Source organism: Tachypleus tridentatus, chromosome 6 (genome assembly GCF_004210375.1).
Source record: "Tachypleus tridentatus isolate NWPU-2018 chromosome 6, ASM421037v1, whole genome shotgun sequence".
Taxonomy (NCBI): domain Eukaryota; kingdom Metazoa; phylum Arthropoda; class Merostomata; order Xiphosura; family Limulidae; genus Tachypleus; species Tachypleus tridentatus.
This window is the reverse complement of record NC_134830.1, coordinates 115533817-115553303: the sequence shown is the minus strand read 5'-3', so window position 1 is coordinate 115553303 and position 19487 is coordinate 115533817. Positions and strand designations below refer to the sequence as shown.

At 31.4% G+C, this 19487-nt stretch overlaps 1 protein-coding gene across 1 annotated transcript; it reads right to left on the bottom strand.

The window, feature by feature from the left end:
* Positions 1–609: 609 nt before the first annotated feature.
* Positions 610–13904, bottom strand: PQBP1 (poly-glutamine tract binding protein 1). Its single transcript, XM_076507145.1, has 7 exons — positions 13661–13904; positions 8712–8985; positions 6750–6850; positions 5367–5431; positions 3767–3872; positions 1505–1571; positions 610–889 (listed from the first exon to the last, which is right to left on the bottom strand). Exons 1-7 carry the CDS (start codon positions 13782–13784, stop codon positions 736–738), a joined length of 891 nt encoding a protein of 296 aa, XP_076363260.1. The 5' UTR covers positions 13785–13904; the 3' UTR covers positions 610–735.
* Positions 13905–19487: the final 5583 nt, after the last annotated feature.

Sequence of the window (19487 nt, the reverse complement as noted above, 5' to 3'; positions counted from 1 at the left end):
GTTCGAAACTCAAAATAAATACAAAAAAAATGATCTGTTTTGGTATAGAAAAACACTGGTTTATCTTGGACACAAACTATTGTTGTATAAGAAGTAAATATGATTCCTATCTAATTATTTATTAAATGTATGTTTGTAACTTAATTTGTTCCTAAGATCATTTACATGATTCCAAAGTATGTGGATCAACAGATACAAATCAAAACATCCAGATTCAGTCATAAAAAAAGTAAGATGAATACACCCGTTCAGTATTGTTGGTTACATGGTGAAGGATGGAAAAATACAAAAAGTGGATTAAAATATTATGTTAAGTGGAAAACATTTTACAAAACAAGTATAACATAACACCTACTATCATTTCTCAGCAACAAGATCTACAGAGATGGATGTACTTTTGGGAAACAGAAGAGATGTAGATGAGTTGTAATTAAGACTCTGTGCAAGTCCTATAACTTTACTTAAGTACTACTATTAATTTGTCTTCAGTAACACACATTTTTGAAATATTTATTCATTACACATACATTAACTGCGACCAAGTTTTTTCTAATGATCACAATTTGATTGTAACTCATGTTATGATTGACTGGAAATAAAAGTTGCAGCTAATTTATTCTATCATTTATTTAAATGTTTATTACAGTACCATTACATATGAGTATGGATGTGTACAAGTGCCTTAATTACTGTTTGCTGGTAAGATAATGTTCTACAGTAATACGAGTTGGTCAACTATTTCTTTGCTTTAGGTTTCATGTCTGCATTCATTCTCAATATAGCACCAGGAGCAGGGTAGGGTCGCATCTGATATAGAGGCCCAGAGGCTGTTGTGTCAGCCCCAGTCTTTGCTTCACCTTTCCTTTCTAAGCCAGTGGACCAAGTTCCCCTGTGACAATTAAATAATATTTCACTACTTGTTCAACAGTTTTTTGTTTTTTTTTATACTTGTTGTGAGGAGAGGAAATCCATTATACTTTAAATAATAGACCAAATACACAGCTTTTGAATGGATGGTTTACTTTTTTCACTTTTTTATGATGTTCCAACCACTTATGTGACTATCATCAGGTGACTGTCTCTATTTCATGAAATAAGAAACAAACATCATGAACAAAGAACATAACAATCATCCATCATATAGTTACAAACACAGCATAGCAAATCAACATCAACAACCTTATATTAGACAATGAGAACAACATTAATAAAAGAAAAATTAAAGAAGCATTAATTATTAGTGAACTAAAATCTAATTTAGAATCAAAATACAGGTGTCTCCCCCTTTGTTTTCTAAGTTGGAACAACATACAAAGTATTTCACAAAAACAGCTATTTACCAAGTTATGGCCACACAAGAAAGTGAAACATCATAATAGTTAAATAAACAATCCACTCAAAAGCAGTATCCTTGGACTTTTGTTAAAATGGTTGATTTAGTTTTAATTCATAAATTTGAAAGAAAGGCATATAAAAAAAAGGACAATGAAATATAAAAATTTACCTAGGAGTATCTGAATATGCTGCTGGATCCATTGGATCCAAATCTTTATCTTCGGGCCTTCGTCTTCCTGGAAATATAAAGAGAAAATCTAACTTTTCTACATGTACAGATGCTAAAAATAACTTTAGATGTTGTTTCTGAATCACAATCAAAGTATTTGAAAAGTACTTCTACAAATTTCTTCAAAGTTTAATTTCATCTAAAACCTTAATTTATGTAACACAAGACATGTATATGTACAAGTAACGGAGTATATAGCCCTGGAAATAAACACCTTGAAGAATTAAAGGTGCAAGCTACCTTACTGTTCCTCCAATTAAATGAATAATTCTAAAACAAAAGTACATTTAAGAGGCACCAATGATTCAGGAATTACACATAATGGATCAGTCTCATCTATAGTGTATAAGTAGTTGTAGCCTTGGAACATGAAACATCCTTAAATACAAAGCTGGAATACCGAGAGTCCAAGTGAATAAACTTGTTTGAAGAGCCACATTTAGAAAAATGATAGACTTACTTGGCACTCACATTCCCTGCATCAGTATGGCATAATCTTAATTACCTTTAAAACAGGCCAAAGGCTGGAGGGGTCAACTGTTTCAACTATTTTCACCACAATACAATAGTATGTCAGTCAATCAGAATACACTAAAATGAAGTCACCCTTAACAGATGCTTAACACTGCAATTTGTATTGTTATGATATCAGTAAAACAAAAATGAAAGCATGAAATGAAATATGAACCTCAAAACTAGAAAAATAAAAATATTTGTTTCTCTTAAGTTATAAAATCTTTTCCAATCATCAGTCATTGCAACACTACTCTCTGAAGTTAGATAACAAGTTTGAACTTTTATATGCATATCATGTAAGGAAGACCCATAGATTTCTAAGGAGTTCAGACCAAGATTTCTTGCTCACCATAACCTTTACTTCAAAGTAGTTTGATCTGACTGATCCTAATAAAAATTGTAATATTGGTCTAATATCATGTCAAAGTATTATCAAGTAGTAACTCCAATACTCTGAAGCTGAATAATATGTGCAAAAATACATCATTTTACAAGTGTAAATGTTTGTAAATAAAAAAATTAGGAAGTAGGAATGGGAGCACTAAAAAGTAAGGAAACAAGGTAAGAATGGGCAGGATGGCATTACAACACTTGGTGATTTTTCAAACAATGCAACCTCAAAGTAAGTGTGGCTATCATTAAGGCTGTACTGTATACAGTAATCTTGGAATGAAGTTGGTGGAAGAGGTATGGCCCAATCATATATTCAATATTTGTTAAATATAAAAGCTTGGACCTTTTTCTAAAACATCTGAAATTTTTGGGTGATCCCTGTCATAAAATTAAAAGTATAATTTGTATAACAAAAACTTCCTCTGTATAAAATAAATGGAAAATAAAATTACTGTATTTTACTCATTGAATCAATTTCACCTAAAAGAACTGTTGGATATCCATGGTATAACTGAAAATTATTTGAATCTAAATTTAAAAAAATGTACAACTACAACTGCTAAAGCGGTTATTTTTTTAAATTTTGACACAAAGCTACACAAGTTATATGCACTAGTTGTCCCTAATTTAGCACTGTAACACTGGAGGAAAGGCAGCTAGTTATCACCACTCACCACCAACTCTTGGGCTACTCTTTTACCAATGAATAGTGGGATCGATTGTCATATTATAATGTTCCCATGGCTGAAAAGGCAAGCATGTTTGGTGTGACAAGGATTTGAACTCACAACGTTCAGATAACAAGGCAAGTGCCCTTACCACTTGGCCATGCCAGGTGAACTACCAAATAATGGTGGTGGATATAAAATGCATACATACACATTAAAATACCCATGATGTGGTGTATTTGAATGCTGCTTTGTTGTAATAATCTTTTGTTCTTTACTCTGAATCTAATTTCAGTTTTTAATTTACCATCTTGGACAAGTGCTAGCAAGAGTTTTGTCTCACTCAACACTGGTTAGATATATGAGCTTTCCAAGTACAGTTTTACTGTTCATTATGGCCATTATATCAACATATTTATCAGATGTCATTGAATAACCCAACACATCACTCCTTCACCTACAGCATTTGTATTTAATGTCACACAGTAAGCATTACTTATAAACAACATTATATATTCAAAACAATCTGCTTTACATGAAACTGACAAAAAACAACAACAATGAATCAATAAATAGTGTATATTCTCAATTACAGTATATCTCAAATTAATATAAGTATGATTACCTCGTCCACTTCTGTCTCGGCCAGAATGCCTGTCCCTTTCCTGATGTCCACGCCGAATGTCCTCTTCTAGATCTTCCTTTTCCTCTCCTTCATCTGATTCAGAGTCCTTCAAATAAACAACATGATGATGTTAGATTTAAAACATCATCTGTGAAGAAGCTAAACACACCCTATCATAGAAGCATCCATCTGATAAAGTTCTGATAATAAAATAACAGCACAGAAGAGAAAAAGCAAAAATATGTAAAAGAGAACATATAAGGTAAAAACACTCACCAAATTAAAGTACATTTATTAATGAATTTGGAAAAAAAATAAGTTTTGGACAATTGATTTTCATCAAGTTTTGTTCACAAACTTGTAGATTTATTGCCAGAAACATTGTTTTCAATGTCATCATTAACCTCAATTTAATATTACAGATGTTTCCCCTTGTTTGTTTTTTCTATTATAGAGGTTATTTAGAGACCACTAGCTGCAGCACTGGTGAAGTTGGTAGAAACAGTACAAGAAACTTTCTTACACTTATAGCTGATACACATGTACTGAAACTTACATGCTTTATTAGTTCTGGTTAAGCATGACCTCAATAGACAGCAGTGTTACTGAAGTGTTAACTTTGATGAAGTTCTGTACTTCAGTAGTTGACTTTTTCTATTACCAAAGTAGTCACAGTTTTAATTCTCACACAGTTTCCAATCTCTTGATAAGACATAAATACTTACTACACTATTAAAATAACTCTGTCAATATTCCATAAGTATCAAAGTATTATGTATGACCATTGTTATAGAATGAACCATTCATCATGTTTTTACTTTATAAAATCATCACCACAGCCTCACAACAATACTCTGGTGATCATAAAAACAATTGATAAATGTTTACAGATAATAGCTTAACACTAACTTTTAGACTTTTACTTTTTGACTGCTTTGTAACATTAATATTAATTCAAGTATGCAAGCCTGAAGTGTATGTTCAGCACATAATTTGTAAGTTACTTCAAATTATTAATCAGAATGTCTGAGCAAGAATCAAGAAGAGTGAATATGTTAGCCAGACTGTATTGGCTGTATCCAGCACTGAAGAGGTCTTTTATATTCAGTAGTTCCAATTTATAAAACCAATAAAAAATAGAATTAGGTTGCATATGACCATCGACCTTGACAAATAAGATTGTTATTATCAAACTAAGAACAAAACAAACGTGTAACATTCAGCAACAACTGTTACATCCCATTAACATGCTAAAATGTGTATCAAAATCAGTACCATTTTATATCATCAATTTTTACATAAACAAATACGTTACTTAGAACCTATAAAAGAAACATTAATAGCTATCAATTTAAATTTTGGTTTGGTTGAGAAATTAAAAAACTCATCCCGAATTTCATAATGCAGAGAATACAGCTCAAACTAATTTCACTAAACAACACTTATTCATGAACATTAAATTTTAAAATTTGTGCCTTACTAGCTAAGCCTTAATAATTAGTTAAAAAGCAGTTTACAGTGTAAGTACATTAAAGTAGTACTGAAATAAATAACAGTTCAAACAATCAACTTGCATCAATCATAAAAATGAACAACTCACACTGCCACTCATGTCCTCGTCCCCTTGATCATCCATGTCTTCATCCTCTGCTTCTTTCATTATGGCTATTAATATTTAACATCCAGTTAGCATAAATGTACACAGGTACGTAATTTTAGACACAAATCATGCTGTATTCTTTACACACATTACATATAGTGTATTGTATAAAGGTTGTTTTTTTGTTACAAAAAGTTAAAGAAACTAAAAAAGCCAATTAGGTTTTTGTAAAATAAATCATATTATTTCATAAAATAAAAGTATTTCCATATGGTTATGCACAGATCTGCCTACTCATAAAGTTTGCTCTCAGTAACATCTGTCTACCAACTGGTCAGTTTTCAATGATAAAAGGAGATTTGTTGGTAGTACAGAAACCATCCGTCCTGGGAAGGATGGGTGAATGTATTCTCTATCACAACACATTATAAAACTCAAAAGAGTAAACTGCAAATCAATGCACACTATTAGCTGACCTCACCACCTTCTTTGTAATATGGCTGCTTCTTTCACCAGAGAAAAATCATTTGAAGGCAGCCATTGAAAACTTGTGCTCAACTCACAACAGCCAGTGGCTTGCTTCCTGCAGAACATACAAGCACACAGGACTTCAAGCAAACTGAAAACTTTGAATGAACCGGCTACACTGAGTTCCCATTGTCACTGTAACCACTTCAAAATAACTATAGCCAGAGAGCATTTTCTGTAGCAGCTAGGGCAAAATCTTAGCAGTAAATAGGTCTGCAAGTACATGTAAGTTTATATTTAAGTTATATCATTGTATGCATGTTAAAAAACTTTGGTTTTTAACCGTTATCACTACATATCATATAATTCTGAGTTAATTTATCACTCTTATCTTTAATATTTGCAAATACAGATATTTTGAAATATCCAACATTTAAAATTGATAATATTACAACTTCAGTTTTCAGCATTTATTCTTATATTAATAGTAAACATAATTTTAGGTTTTCTTGTTCACTTTGTCTCTCAATAATCAGTTTATTAAAGGCCTAGAAACAAGTATTTACGACTTTGGTAGGTGTCTTAAACAGAACTGTTTATATCGAGTAATAGAATGATTTGTTTATTTACATAATAGCATAGTTAGAAAAATGAACATTTTCATATATTTACTAGCCTTCATGCCAAGTATTCATCCCTTCCCTAATTACCTCAAAGAAAGTCTGAACACAAAAAAGCAGAAAGAAAAATGCAAGCACACAAAAAACAATTATTTAACTAAATTCAACAAGATTTACTTTTCACACACACTATATTTAATGATTAAACTATACAACATACAATCTATCAAAACTGCTTAGGTCTGTTAAAGACAAAATTGTGCCTGAACACAGATTCTTATATTTTGATTTTTACCTCGCAACTTGGCTGCCGGTAGCGAAACTTTTGCTTTTGGATGACTTGGTGACAACCACGAAACCTCATCTGTAATGGTATTCCAGTAATAGTGTCTACCCCTGCAAAACATACAAAGAAAACAATTACTCAAAGTATATTCAGATGAAAAACAACAGATCTTTATTTTAATGTGGAAAGATAACATAATGTCATTTAATTACAATGTATCTTTAAAATCAAGAGTTATTGCTTCCAAATCTTTTGACTGATGTACAATACATAATACAGAATAAATACATGGTCCATACTAAATTGCATAGATCAATTTCAAGCACTTTAAGGGCTTTCTAAGCACTCTAAAAATGTTTTTCAAACACTTTTCTTTGGAAGGTAAAATTTAATATCAAATTAAATTGTATTCCACAGAACTTTTATAAAATTCATATTTATTTGTTCAACATATGAATATAGACTTAAAAGAAAAACCTATTTATTGGGCTCAACTCTGCAACACACATTAAAGTTAGATGTATTGATATATTCTGCTACTATAACATTTTCAAGTACTTTTCTAAATAATAGACCCCTTTTCACACACTTTCAAGGATGCATATGCACTGTTTCTAATTCCAACATAAAATACACTAACATATCAGAAAGATGTGTTGTTCAACCCCTCTAATTACTCAGCATGCAACCAACTCACTAGTATATAACTGAAATACTCCATGAAATTAAGCCCAAATGTCTTCATTTTAGTCCTTGTTTGAAATACATTTTATTACAGCTTAATAAAACATAGCACAAAAAATGAAGGTAAAGTATCAAATACCAGAACTTTCCAGTGGTTTATCATTAATTACATTGATTTTAGTTAGTAATCTGACAATAAGTAACAATAAATCCCTTTTAAACTACCTACATCACTTTTAAGATGCAATCTGTGAAAACATTTCAGTAGCTTCAAAGGCACATGCAATTTTTGCAAGCTATTTGCTGCAGGGTTTGCAGTGGTACTGCCAGTACTGGTACTCAAGGATCTTTTAATCATGTGACTTGAACAATTAGAAATTCAACTATTCTTTACAGTGTGTTATTGTGGGAATTTTTTTTTCATGCCAAACTGTCAATTATTTATAAGCTCATGTGGTATATGACGGCTCTGACAATGAAAAGCAGAAATGTAAAATAACAAAATGGGGTAACCTAATTTTTTTGTATAAATCTAAATTACTGTAAATTATGTCCAATCAAATTATCTAACATGTATAAAAATTATAACAATTATGAGTACCGAGCTAACTCAATTTATAACATTAAAATAATATAAATGTCAACAAGTTTAAAGTTAAAGCTTTTAACTACAAAATATGAAAGGATAGTAAAAACAGACTGTTCAGTACAGTGCAACAGAAAAACAGTGTCTATAATCACCACATACTTTAGATGTGATGTATAGTTTAAATTTGTAAGTAACTTTTTATGCTTTTGATGCAAATTGAAGAGAGAATGAAGTGATTCTTTTGTATGATAACAGTCAACCAATAATATCACTAATCTGTTAAGTTTCAAAATTGTTTTTCTACCCAATGACAGTTGGTTTTTAAACAAATAAGATCTTCAAAGCCAACTGACTTTACTCAGTCTGCTCAGTCTGATAAACATGACCACTTTGATTGTATGTTAAAAGGTGATTTTAATAATTTTAAACTCTACATCACTTTTTAGACAACTTTGAAATTTATAATCCATGAAATGTTAATCCATATAAAGATTTAGCATGAAAAATACTTAATAATGCTATAAAAAAATGTCAAATCAAAATTAGTAACTTTTACAAACATAATAATTTAATTCCACACACATCTTTTATTATTTTCAAATATCTGTTCCATTAACCAATTGACCACTGTACAAATTAATAAAGATAGATTTTTTGGTAATAGTAAGTGGAAGTTAAAGAAATGTACTAATAATTACACTCCAGGGTCATATACTTCCTCCCACCCCTTGGGTAAGGGGTACTTTTTCAGCATCCTTAGACGTTTTCTATCTGTTGTGGGAGATGCCTGTTTCTTCCCTAAGCCCCAGTGCTCATGACAAAATGTGGTACACTCATGGTAAATATTGTACTTATTAGGACAACCAATAGCAAAATTTTCTTCCCCTTCTTCAGTGGGATCTGCTTCTATACTGGGCTGAGAGACTTTGTATGGATCATCGTAATCTTCTGCAATAACTTCTTCTTCAGGCTCTGAAAGAAGATTTTTATTTTTGTGAACTGTCAACTGAATAGACTGTGACTAAGAGTTGGTTAATAACACACCTTCTTCTACACAGATTTCATAACTTAATATCTATGTAATATATCAGTTGGCTGCAAATCAAACTAGCCAAATGTCCTTTAAGAGAATTTTTCTGAAATTTAATTTTAATTAATAAATATCAGAATACATATAAATCATACCAGCTCAGCAAGTTACTAGACATGAGGGATAAACAGAGAACAATTTGACAATTATATTTTAGCGTAATCAGCCACAACTGGTTATAGTTACAGTAACAAAATATTAGAACATCACTTATATGTATGTTTAATTGCAATATTGTACACCACCTAGTGTTAAAATCATTAACTTTAAATGTGATGCATTTTAAATTAGTCAATACAGGATGTGCCTTTCACCAAACAAAGGCTGGACTTTCTACCCAAACTTTAAAAAAAGCCTTATCTTTTAACTCCCCTTACAAACCAAGGAAAAGAAATTAGTTATATGAGCTATATATATTCAATACAACTGTGTTTGTCATAATGTATAAAATAATAATGTTACTATACTTGTAAAAAATAATTGAGGCATTTATTCAACACAACTTTTACAAAATATCAAACACTAACAAAAAAAGCTCTAGCTAGGTTTTTGTAGCAAAACAACTCAATCTCTAAATATAAATGTCAAATGTTAAAATATAAAAAAAGTAAATGTTAATATCAAAGTTACGACATAACACCAATACAACTTGGGGTTAAAAAAACACAATAAAGAGAAAATTTTAAGATTATTAACAATAACAACATTCCACTCTTCTCACAGAAAAAAAGTTAATGAATTTAGGCTTAAATGAGTACTTACAATAATATATTTGAATTGAACAAATATCTAATGTATAAAAGTTTCACTAATCTCTAATCTAACCACCTCTCTTTTCTCTTGTCAGTCTAACCTTTTATTGTCTTGAAGATTACAGGATTCCATATTACGTGACCAGCTACATAACATTTGTCTCATATAATCATAAACTTAATTTCCCCATTCACCACTAGGGAAACCTAGTGTTTGTGCTTAATTGGCACTGGATGTGAAAAATGTAGTGTGGTTGATACACTGAAATATATTCTTCTCTCCTTTCACTCACAATTCTTATGCTGATACCAACTTACCCTTAAGTCAATAATAAATCATCAATACAAACCATGCCACATGTTAATTTCCAACACAGAATTTATTTTGTGAAAACATGAAGTCTAGACAGATGCTTCCAAAATGTATACCTAATTTTAATATTTTATGTTATTCTTTGTATTCCACTATTCAATCTGTTCAAGAAATAATCAATCCATAAGAGCATACCAAATTTAAAACTAATTACAGTAAATTATTGTCATAAATTATTTCTTTCAAGAAAATTAATTACTAATGTTATGAACTGAAATTGTACTACAGCTATCTGCTGCCATTTTAACACTGAATTATTTGACAGAAAGATGGCAATCAGACAGCAGCAGAAATGTACAGAACTGACTGTCATTCTTATAATGCATTCATAACTTAACAAGAAGGGAATATTCTATGCTATTGCACAAATGTAAAGATGGCTACCCAGCTTCAAAACCTAGAACTCTACCACAGGGCTAACCCACCTGGAGCTTTACCATAGTTCTAACCCATACTATATAACCTTAAAATACATTTTGAAATGTTGCTGTGCAAAAACTATGAACTACTGATATTATTGCAATTTTTTAACTCATCCCTTCTCTAAATACACATATGGCATGTCATAAAACTGCATACAAAACACAGGCTCAGGCTCTGTATAATATACACAAGTTTGTTTACACACTTGCCCACTAAGTATTTGTAATATAACTTTTGACACAACATGTGTATCTAAACAAATTTTGGTAGACCTTTAGCAAAGGTTAAGTATTTTGTGTACAAAAATTAAGAATTTTTTAATAAAATATTTTTTACTAAAGATTTGTTTGTGAAAATAAATTCTGTTTTGTTACTAAACTGAGCACAAAGTGATTTCACGTTATGATTAAAAAAAATTATTCTTTGTCCCAAATATCTCAAACATTATTTGTGCAATCTCTAAAACCTCCTAAATACTTCTTAAATGTTTGTTTTTGTTAAGACTATATTTTATGCTATTTTCTTTACTCTAACTGTGTGAGGTCTGTTATTTTACCAACCTTGTAACTATCATAAAAAATTAGGAAATAAATATAAATTATGCTTTTTGTGTGTTTGAATGACTACATATTATAATGTGAAGATACAAATGTTTAGTCTAAGTAGCTTAAGTCTCATAGGGCTATATATATGAACATAAATAGTTTTTTTTTTATCATACTGACCTTCCATTCATGCCTACCTAACACTACATATTTTGCATTGACTGGTGCAAGTGCACTCGAGTCACTTCTCCAGCAATATAAAACTGACCTTTGCTCTTTCCTGTGTTTCAGTAGACTAGTATTTTGTAATACAGCCAAATTTCAATAATTATACGTTATATATATATGTATATAGATTGCTACTGTTTAGAAATAAATTAAAACTTATTTTTCTTAAAATAGAGACAATAAATCAAGAAGGCAAACTATTTCTTCTCACTATGACCTTTGTACTCGATTGCTAAGACTTTTAAAATTCTTAAAATAGTAGTTTAATAATATTTTGAATGCAAGTCAATAAATGTGATGACATGAACCCTGACCTGTTGTGAAATGGTTAATGAAAAAATATTAATATTTTATTCCACATTATATTCTCCAATCAAAAGTTTTTATTCTTCTTTGGCAGCTCTTAATAAATGAATATAATTGAAGTTACTAAATATAAATATGTTTGAATCAATTATATAAGTACACTGACAGTATAATAAACATATGAAAAATATACAGTTCAAACAGCTTTCCATGTAAAATTAAAGTTTCTTAATGTTAATGCAATATAGTAAACTTAGACTGGAACAGTGACACTGACAAAAACTAATCAGATACAGAACACAAATTTTATATTATACATGCGACTGGTTGGGTGTGTATGTCTGTCTGTCTATACACTGTCTTATACAAAGCTTCCATCTAAATTATTTTTGCTTATGCAATGTAAATAAAGTTACAAGTTGCCAGTAATCATTGGCCCTACTGTTTTGCTAGGTAGTTAATTTATAACCATTAGTGGTTAATCACTAATTGATTAAATGATCCAAAAGCTTTCATTTTGTAATTAATTTCTGTTAATTTTATTTCAAAGTTTCATCAGAAATATATTAACTTTTATTATGTTTAGACTAATTTATCACATAGTAGTATTGGTACATATATTTCTATGATATATTTATTTAATTGAAAGGTTTGTCAAATTCCATAACAAAGAGTAGTCATTAATAATCAGTCACTTAAACACATGCACACTTTCACTATAGCTTCACCCTAGAGTAAAAGTAAACTGCTTTTAGTTTTTTGTCATTCAAATTAAAAACAGCTGGTTTAGAGTATTAAAATTATAAAGAGAAAGGATACATAAGTATCAGTTAGGCCAAGCAAACTGAATTAGCAGTTTCTAGCTCAAGTTTTTGAAAGAATCATTGAAGGGGATGGTTATTAATTGCTAACTTTTCAGCACAAATTTACTAAATTTTATGAAATTATCCTAATTAAAGAACATTTAAAATCACGTGACATGAGCTTAATTAGCAAGAATAATTATGCGTCATACAGCTTCACCATTGCACGAGGGTGGTGACAATATGTTATTCAAATTTCATGACATTGTTATAAAGGAAACTATTAACATTGTTTTATGAAGGAAAAACTGCAACCATATATTTTAAAATGTCTGGTTGGTTCTGTATTGATTGGTTTCAAATAACAGGGTTGTGATCCTAAAGCTAATGTTGGTTACTATAGTTTATCACTTTCTTACTTGCTGTGGTTTTTTTTAGTGTATAAAAAAAAAGTCATGATACCTAATCAAAAACGCCTAAGGTTTAAAAAAAAATGTCCAGCCAAATATGAATTAAGTGTGCAACTTAAGGGAGTGAAATCAAAACTGGTAGCTACAATTATAGCATCGATAAGAATATTACAGTTATTACAACTGAATAAAAAAACGCGGTTCAGCTAATGAGTTAATGAACTCTGTTCACGCACTAATAAAGTCTGAGGAAAGTACGACAGACGTACTGTAAAATAAATTCCAGCGTATTACTTGAGAACTGTGATGAATATCCGGGATATTCCTTTTAAGCACCACTTGCACTATTTTTTAGCAGCACCTTTTTAATTTTATGCACCTAAAGGGCTTTTGATTACGCAGTAATAAACAAATACCAATATTCAGTGATGTCGAGAAACCCACTTGTTGAGAAATTTATATGCAAAAACGGCTCGTTTGGGTTGAGAAAATATTTTACATAGAAGAGCGAACAACATTTCGACCTTCTTCGGTCATCGTCAGGTTCACAAAAAAAAACCTGAACGAATCTGACGATGACCGAAGAAGGTCGAAATGTTGTTCGCTCTTCTATGTAAAATATTTTCTCAACCCAAACGAGCCGTTTTTGCATATAAAAATACCAATATTCCTGACATTATAATACTACTCTAGTTAATGCAAGTTAGGATAAACTACCTGAATTTAGCTTATTTTGACTTTTCTCGTTTTCCGACTTTTTGTCCGGTTCTAAAATATCAGATTCAATTTGAACAATTCCTCGTTTTTGAAGCCTTGCAAGTAATGCTGGTGGAAGTGGCATCGTCTATAATAAGGTAGCAAAAAGTATCTATATTTGCAACGCAAAAAATAAACTTATAATTACTTTTAGCTTGGCTTAACGAAAACGTGGTTCAGTGTGTAAGAACAGGTGATACAGCTCCTCTAATAAAATAATTATATATTTTTTAAATCGCTAAGAATGAACCATTTAATGTCTAACAAGTGAAGGATCTTATATATTTGCACACACCATTCATGAAATTCTGAATTACTCTTTAATTCTATGTAAGAATTAATACAATATAATATATTATGAGATACCTAAAAATAAACAACTTACAAACGAATAATGTAACGTAATAAGAAAAGCAAACTTCATCCATGAAAAGTAAAAAAACACAAAAACTATGAAATATAATTTTAATGTAATAAATTACAAAATAAGACAACAACTTTTAGTTTGGACTCAGCAAAAAGTCTAATATGATTTCACTACAAATACAAACACACACTTTTAGTTATTCTTTTAAAATACAATATAATAAATATACTATATTTGTAAGGTTTTCTATCATTAGGTAGGTTCTTTTGGTTCATTTGTTTCATTTGTTTATAATTCGAATCCAGTTCAAGTACCGATAACGAAATAATTCATTTCTTCAAGAACATCTGCTACAGGTTACATTCACTGGCAGACATAACTTCACAAACAAACTTAATCAAAACGTATTTGGATTTTTTTCTTGTTAATTAATCGACAGTAAATATGTAAACTGACTAACTAACACAGTCAATTACAAACAGACTCACTAAGTGACAATGAACTGATCAATAAACTCTATCTTACCTAGTCTGGATATAAAACGATGAATTCCAATAACTTTAGAGCTATCAAAAGATGGACTTTTTTCAGAGACAAATTGGTATATTTGCATAAAATTAATTTTCGTTTGTTTGTAGTTAACACACGAAACTACACAATGGGCTATCATAGATAGCCAACCATGGGCATTGTAAGTCTGCAGACATTACACTGTGCAATTTGGAGGCAGGTTAGTGTTATCAGTCTGACTAGTGACAGTGTGAGAGTTCTTCAAAAACCTCTCTTAGCGGTCTTAGACTCGCTAAATGACATTCCACCTCGTTTTTCCTCAGTTAACTTTACTTCCATTGTGTCAAGGTTGATCTTCAGACAGATGCCGATTAAGGATCAGAAGGGCTTGGAGCTAAAGTTTTATCCCGGATTTAAAAAGTAAAACAACTCTCAGAAAAACAACTTACTTCTTAATCTAATATATTACTACATGTACTTAGCTTCAATGAACGTCAACTTGTGCTTATAGAAAAATGAAAAATTAACAATATCATTCTCGTCTTTAATACCTTAGGACAGGGGTGGTCAACTCCATGGCCAATGGCCACACGTGGCCAGTGGATAGCACAATTGTGGCGAGCTCGAGTTTAGGGATCAACTTTTTCCATAATTTATTTATCTGTCGCAAATTTCGTAATCAGCAACTGCACTGCCTCACGTCATCACTAATGTCGCGCGCTTCATCACTGCCACAGACTCCGTCCATTTTGTAACGTCAGTCTGGTTTAGTTGTTTGTTATCGAGTGTGCATTATTTTGAATGCGCTTGCAAACTCATTTTTATTGTGCAACTTTCAAGTGTTCAAATATATTTTGTTTTTAATATCATAATATGGATAAGTGGATAATTCGGAAACGAAAGGATCCAGATGCTGGTGAACACTCAGAAAATAAAAACAATTTAATTGGTTCTGGCATTACTGCTGAAAAGAGAATGGCGCTTGACTGGAAAAACGTGAAACGAAGATTTAATGAAAATTAGGAGTTGAAATTTGCAATGATTGAAACAAATAATAAGCCAGTGTGTCTTTTGTGTAACAAAGATTTTAGGAATAATAAAGTATACAACATTAAGCAACACTTTAACAATTTTCACAATAAATTTGATATAAAATTTGCACTTGATAGCAAAAATCGTATGAATGAAATTAGCCGTCTGAAAGCACAACTTTATGAACAAAAGGAAGGCGAGAAAGGTTTTTTATCATCGATAGAAGTAGTTACGTTAGCTAGCTATAAAGTAGCTTGGATTCTAGCTCAAAAAAGAAAACATTTTCTGACGCTAAACTTGTAAAATAAATATTGATTGTAGTCATTGAAACTCTGTTAAAAAATTATGATTCAAAAATAAAAGATGATATTCTTCAAAAGGTAAATAATTTGCAATTAAGCCGAAGAACAATTGTCCGCAGAATGCTAGAGTTAGCGAAAGACATAGAAAATCAGTTGCTTGAACAACTAAAAGACTGTGTGTATTTTTTTTTAGCACTAGATGAGTCAACAGATGTTAGTAGCACTGCACAGTTGATATTTTGGGTTCGAAATGTAACTTCAGATCTTCAAGTGAGGGATGAAATGTTTGGCCTTTGTGGATTACAAGATCAAACATGTGGAAAAACATCTTTGAAAATTTTCTAAAAATGAAAAACATTCAATCTGGATTTAAAAAAAAAACTGGTTTCTGTCATAACAGATAGTGTTTCTGCCATGAATGGGGCGAAATTAGGATTCGTTTCTCTTTTGAAGCAGCGTTTAATTCAAAATAATATGAAGTCCACGTTGCTATTTTTCCATTGCATTTTGCATGAAGAAAAATTATGTGCTCAGATGTCTAAAAGTGATGAATTGAAAAATTCGATGGACATTGTTGCAAAAATTATAAAGTATATTAGAAGTAGAAGTTCTCTCAACCACAGACAGTTTGTTGAGTCTTTGAAGAAAAACAGTGATTTTACTATTGATGATGTTATTGATTTTGCAAAGGTAAGATGGTTAAATAGAGGAAAAGTCTTGGAACAATTTACTTTCTTATTTTCTCAAATAAAAGAGTATCTTGTTGAAAAAGCTAAGATTGAAAATTTCCATAAAATTGAAACTTTGTCATGGCAGTGTGATTTGCACTTTCTGTGCGACATGATGGCTCACTTGAATAATTTGAATACGAAACTTCAGGGAAGAGGTAAAATAATAAGCGAGCAATCACAATCTATTTCCGGATTTCAATTGAAGCTAAACCTTCCTTGCGGAAAAGTTAAAAAAGAATGATTTGACACATTTTGCAAAGTTGAATAGTTTTCTATAAAAAATTAAGGACTTTGATTTCTTTTATGCTAAAGATGATCTCTGTGTAAACTGGATCAAAAATCTATCTCAAAAACTTAAATCACGTTTCTTCGAATTTAAAAATTTGAAATTGATATTTGAATTTTTGCACGATCCACTTCAATTTGACTTAGGAAATTTCAGTAAGGAAGTTACAACTCTTTTGTCTTTGGATAAATGTGGATTTGAAAACGAGATGCTTACCCTGCAATGTGTAAAACACATGAAAAATAAAGAAAAATGTTATATCAGAAAGATGTGGCTTTTATTCTGATAAATTAAAGTCTTCCAAATTTAAAGACAGCAATTTCAAAAATATTTTCCATGTTTGGATCCATAGGGATGTGTGAGTCAACATTTTCTACTCTAGATTTTATCAAGTCTAGATACAGATCTCGGCTTACTGACATAAATTTAGAGGCAGAACTAAAATGCTCATTGAGCATAGATATTAAGCAAAATTTTACGAAACTTGTTGATGAAAACCTCCATCAATTTTCACATTGAAGGTTAATTCAAACCTTTCTAGTTACATTGTATCCTTTTTCTTCTCTTGCAGATAGCTTCCACTTTGCCCGCAAAAATATTGCTGCAGTTTCTCCCTTTGTGTTAAAATAGGTTGTTGAAAGCAACGTTCTTCACTGGCAGATGTTATGTATTATAATTTATCTCGAACGAGTCTCCGAATTATCATATTACGTACGTTAGGTATTACGACTTCAAATATGAATTAAATATGTATCAAATTTATGATATTTGCTAACAAGATTAATACATTATATTTTATCAACACAAACAGATATTAATATACAAACAACAATACGATTTGTAATAACGGTTGTTACAAATAATGATTTATGTACAACAGTTTTAGAAACCCACAGTCAATACTGAGTCTTATATCTGGTTTGTAACTCAATCTTTTATCGTTTGTTCACGGTGACAAGCGAAGTAACTGCGTTGATACACTGGAACACTTCACTTGATGAGAACGTTAGCTAGTTGTATTCTTGTTTATTTTCAGTAAGTTTCTCACAGCTGAAGTTATACAATGCCTTCGTTGAAATACTAACGCCCGAAATTAGGTCTCTGAAGTCGAACGGTTCTTAATGTTCGACATCTATAAACGTTCCTGGCCAAATGTTTGTAGTTTTTCAATTAATAAGCATTGATCACAATTATAGCTTCCAAGGTTTATAGTATACTGGAGTTAGCAGACCAACAATATTATTAAACTCTCTCTCGACGTGTTGACTTATGAACTTTGAGGTGGCGTTCTCGAAAGTTTACTTGGCAATAATATTGGCAATTGCTACTATTACATGTACACCAAGTACATTGTTGATTCTTATGTTCAAGAATCTTCTACAAATTTAGAGAACAGGTGAGACTTTCGCAATACACATATGTATTTCTAAATATGTATTAAACTGAAAAACATAGATAGTAAAATAAATACATCATAGTTTTGTTTTGAATTTCGCTACACGAGGGCTAGCCGTCCTTAATTTTGCAGTGTAAGACTAGAGGGAAGGCAGCTAGTCATCATCACCCACCGCCAACTCTTGGGCTACTCTTTTACCAACTAATAGTGGGATTGACCGCACATACTAACATCCCCACGGCTGAAAGAGTGAGTATGTTTGGTATGACGGGGATTTGAGCCCGCGATCCTTAACCACCTGCCGATGCCATACATAATTGTAAATCTCTTACACAGAGTAGATTATATCTAAAGGTTACCACCTTTGGTCATCATATAAGAAATAGTTTGACTTGGTTTCTACGAGATATTCATCTCCAGAGAAGAGAGCTATTGATACATTCGATGATCCAGTAAAAGACGAAATTTTAAAACCGTTCTTGCAATTGTGCACATGGTTTTTTCTTGCCTTGTCTTTTAATAAAGGCTGTGCTTTACTTTAACGCTACATTTCCAGTCTATTTATTTCTCACACATCTTAAAACTTAGATGTTTGGTTAATCACGGATTATTTTATGAATTTATTCATCAATCATCTTACTTTTAAATAGACTTATATGATACTAGCGCGGAAATCAGTTTACCTGAGAAACTGGCCCGGCATGGCCAAGCGTATTAAGGCGTGCGACTCGTAATCTGAGGGTCGCGGGTTTGCATCCCTGTCGCGCCGAACATGCTAGCCCTCCCAGCCGTGGGGGCGTTATAATGTTACGATCAATCCCACTGTTCGTTGGTAAAAGAGTAGCCCAAGAGTTGGCAGTGGGTGGTGATGACTAGCTGCCTTCCCTCTAGTCTTACACTGCTAAATTACGGACGGCTAGCACAGATAGCCCTCGAGTAGCTTTGTGCGAAATTAAAAACAAAACAAAACAAACAAAACCTGAGAAACTAGAAGTATAGGATTACCATTCTTGAGCACATTTACTGTAATCTTTACGAGTTAGTAAACTGCAACGTTTAATCAGACTTATCTGATGAAAAATTCTGTCGAACTACCAACTTATTACAAAACTTTTTTATTTTGATATTATTCAGACCGTATTTATTCGGGCATAATTAGGTGTT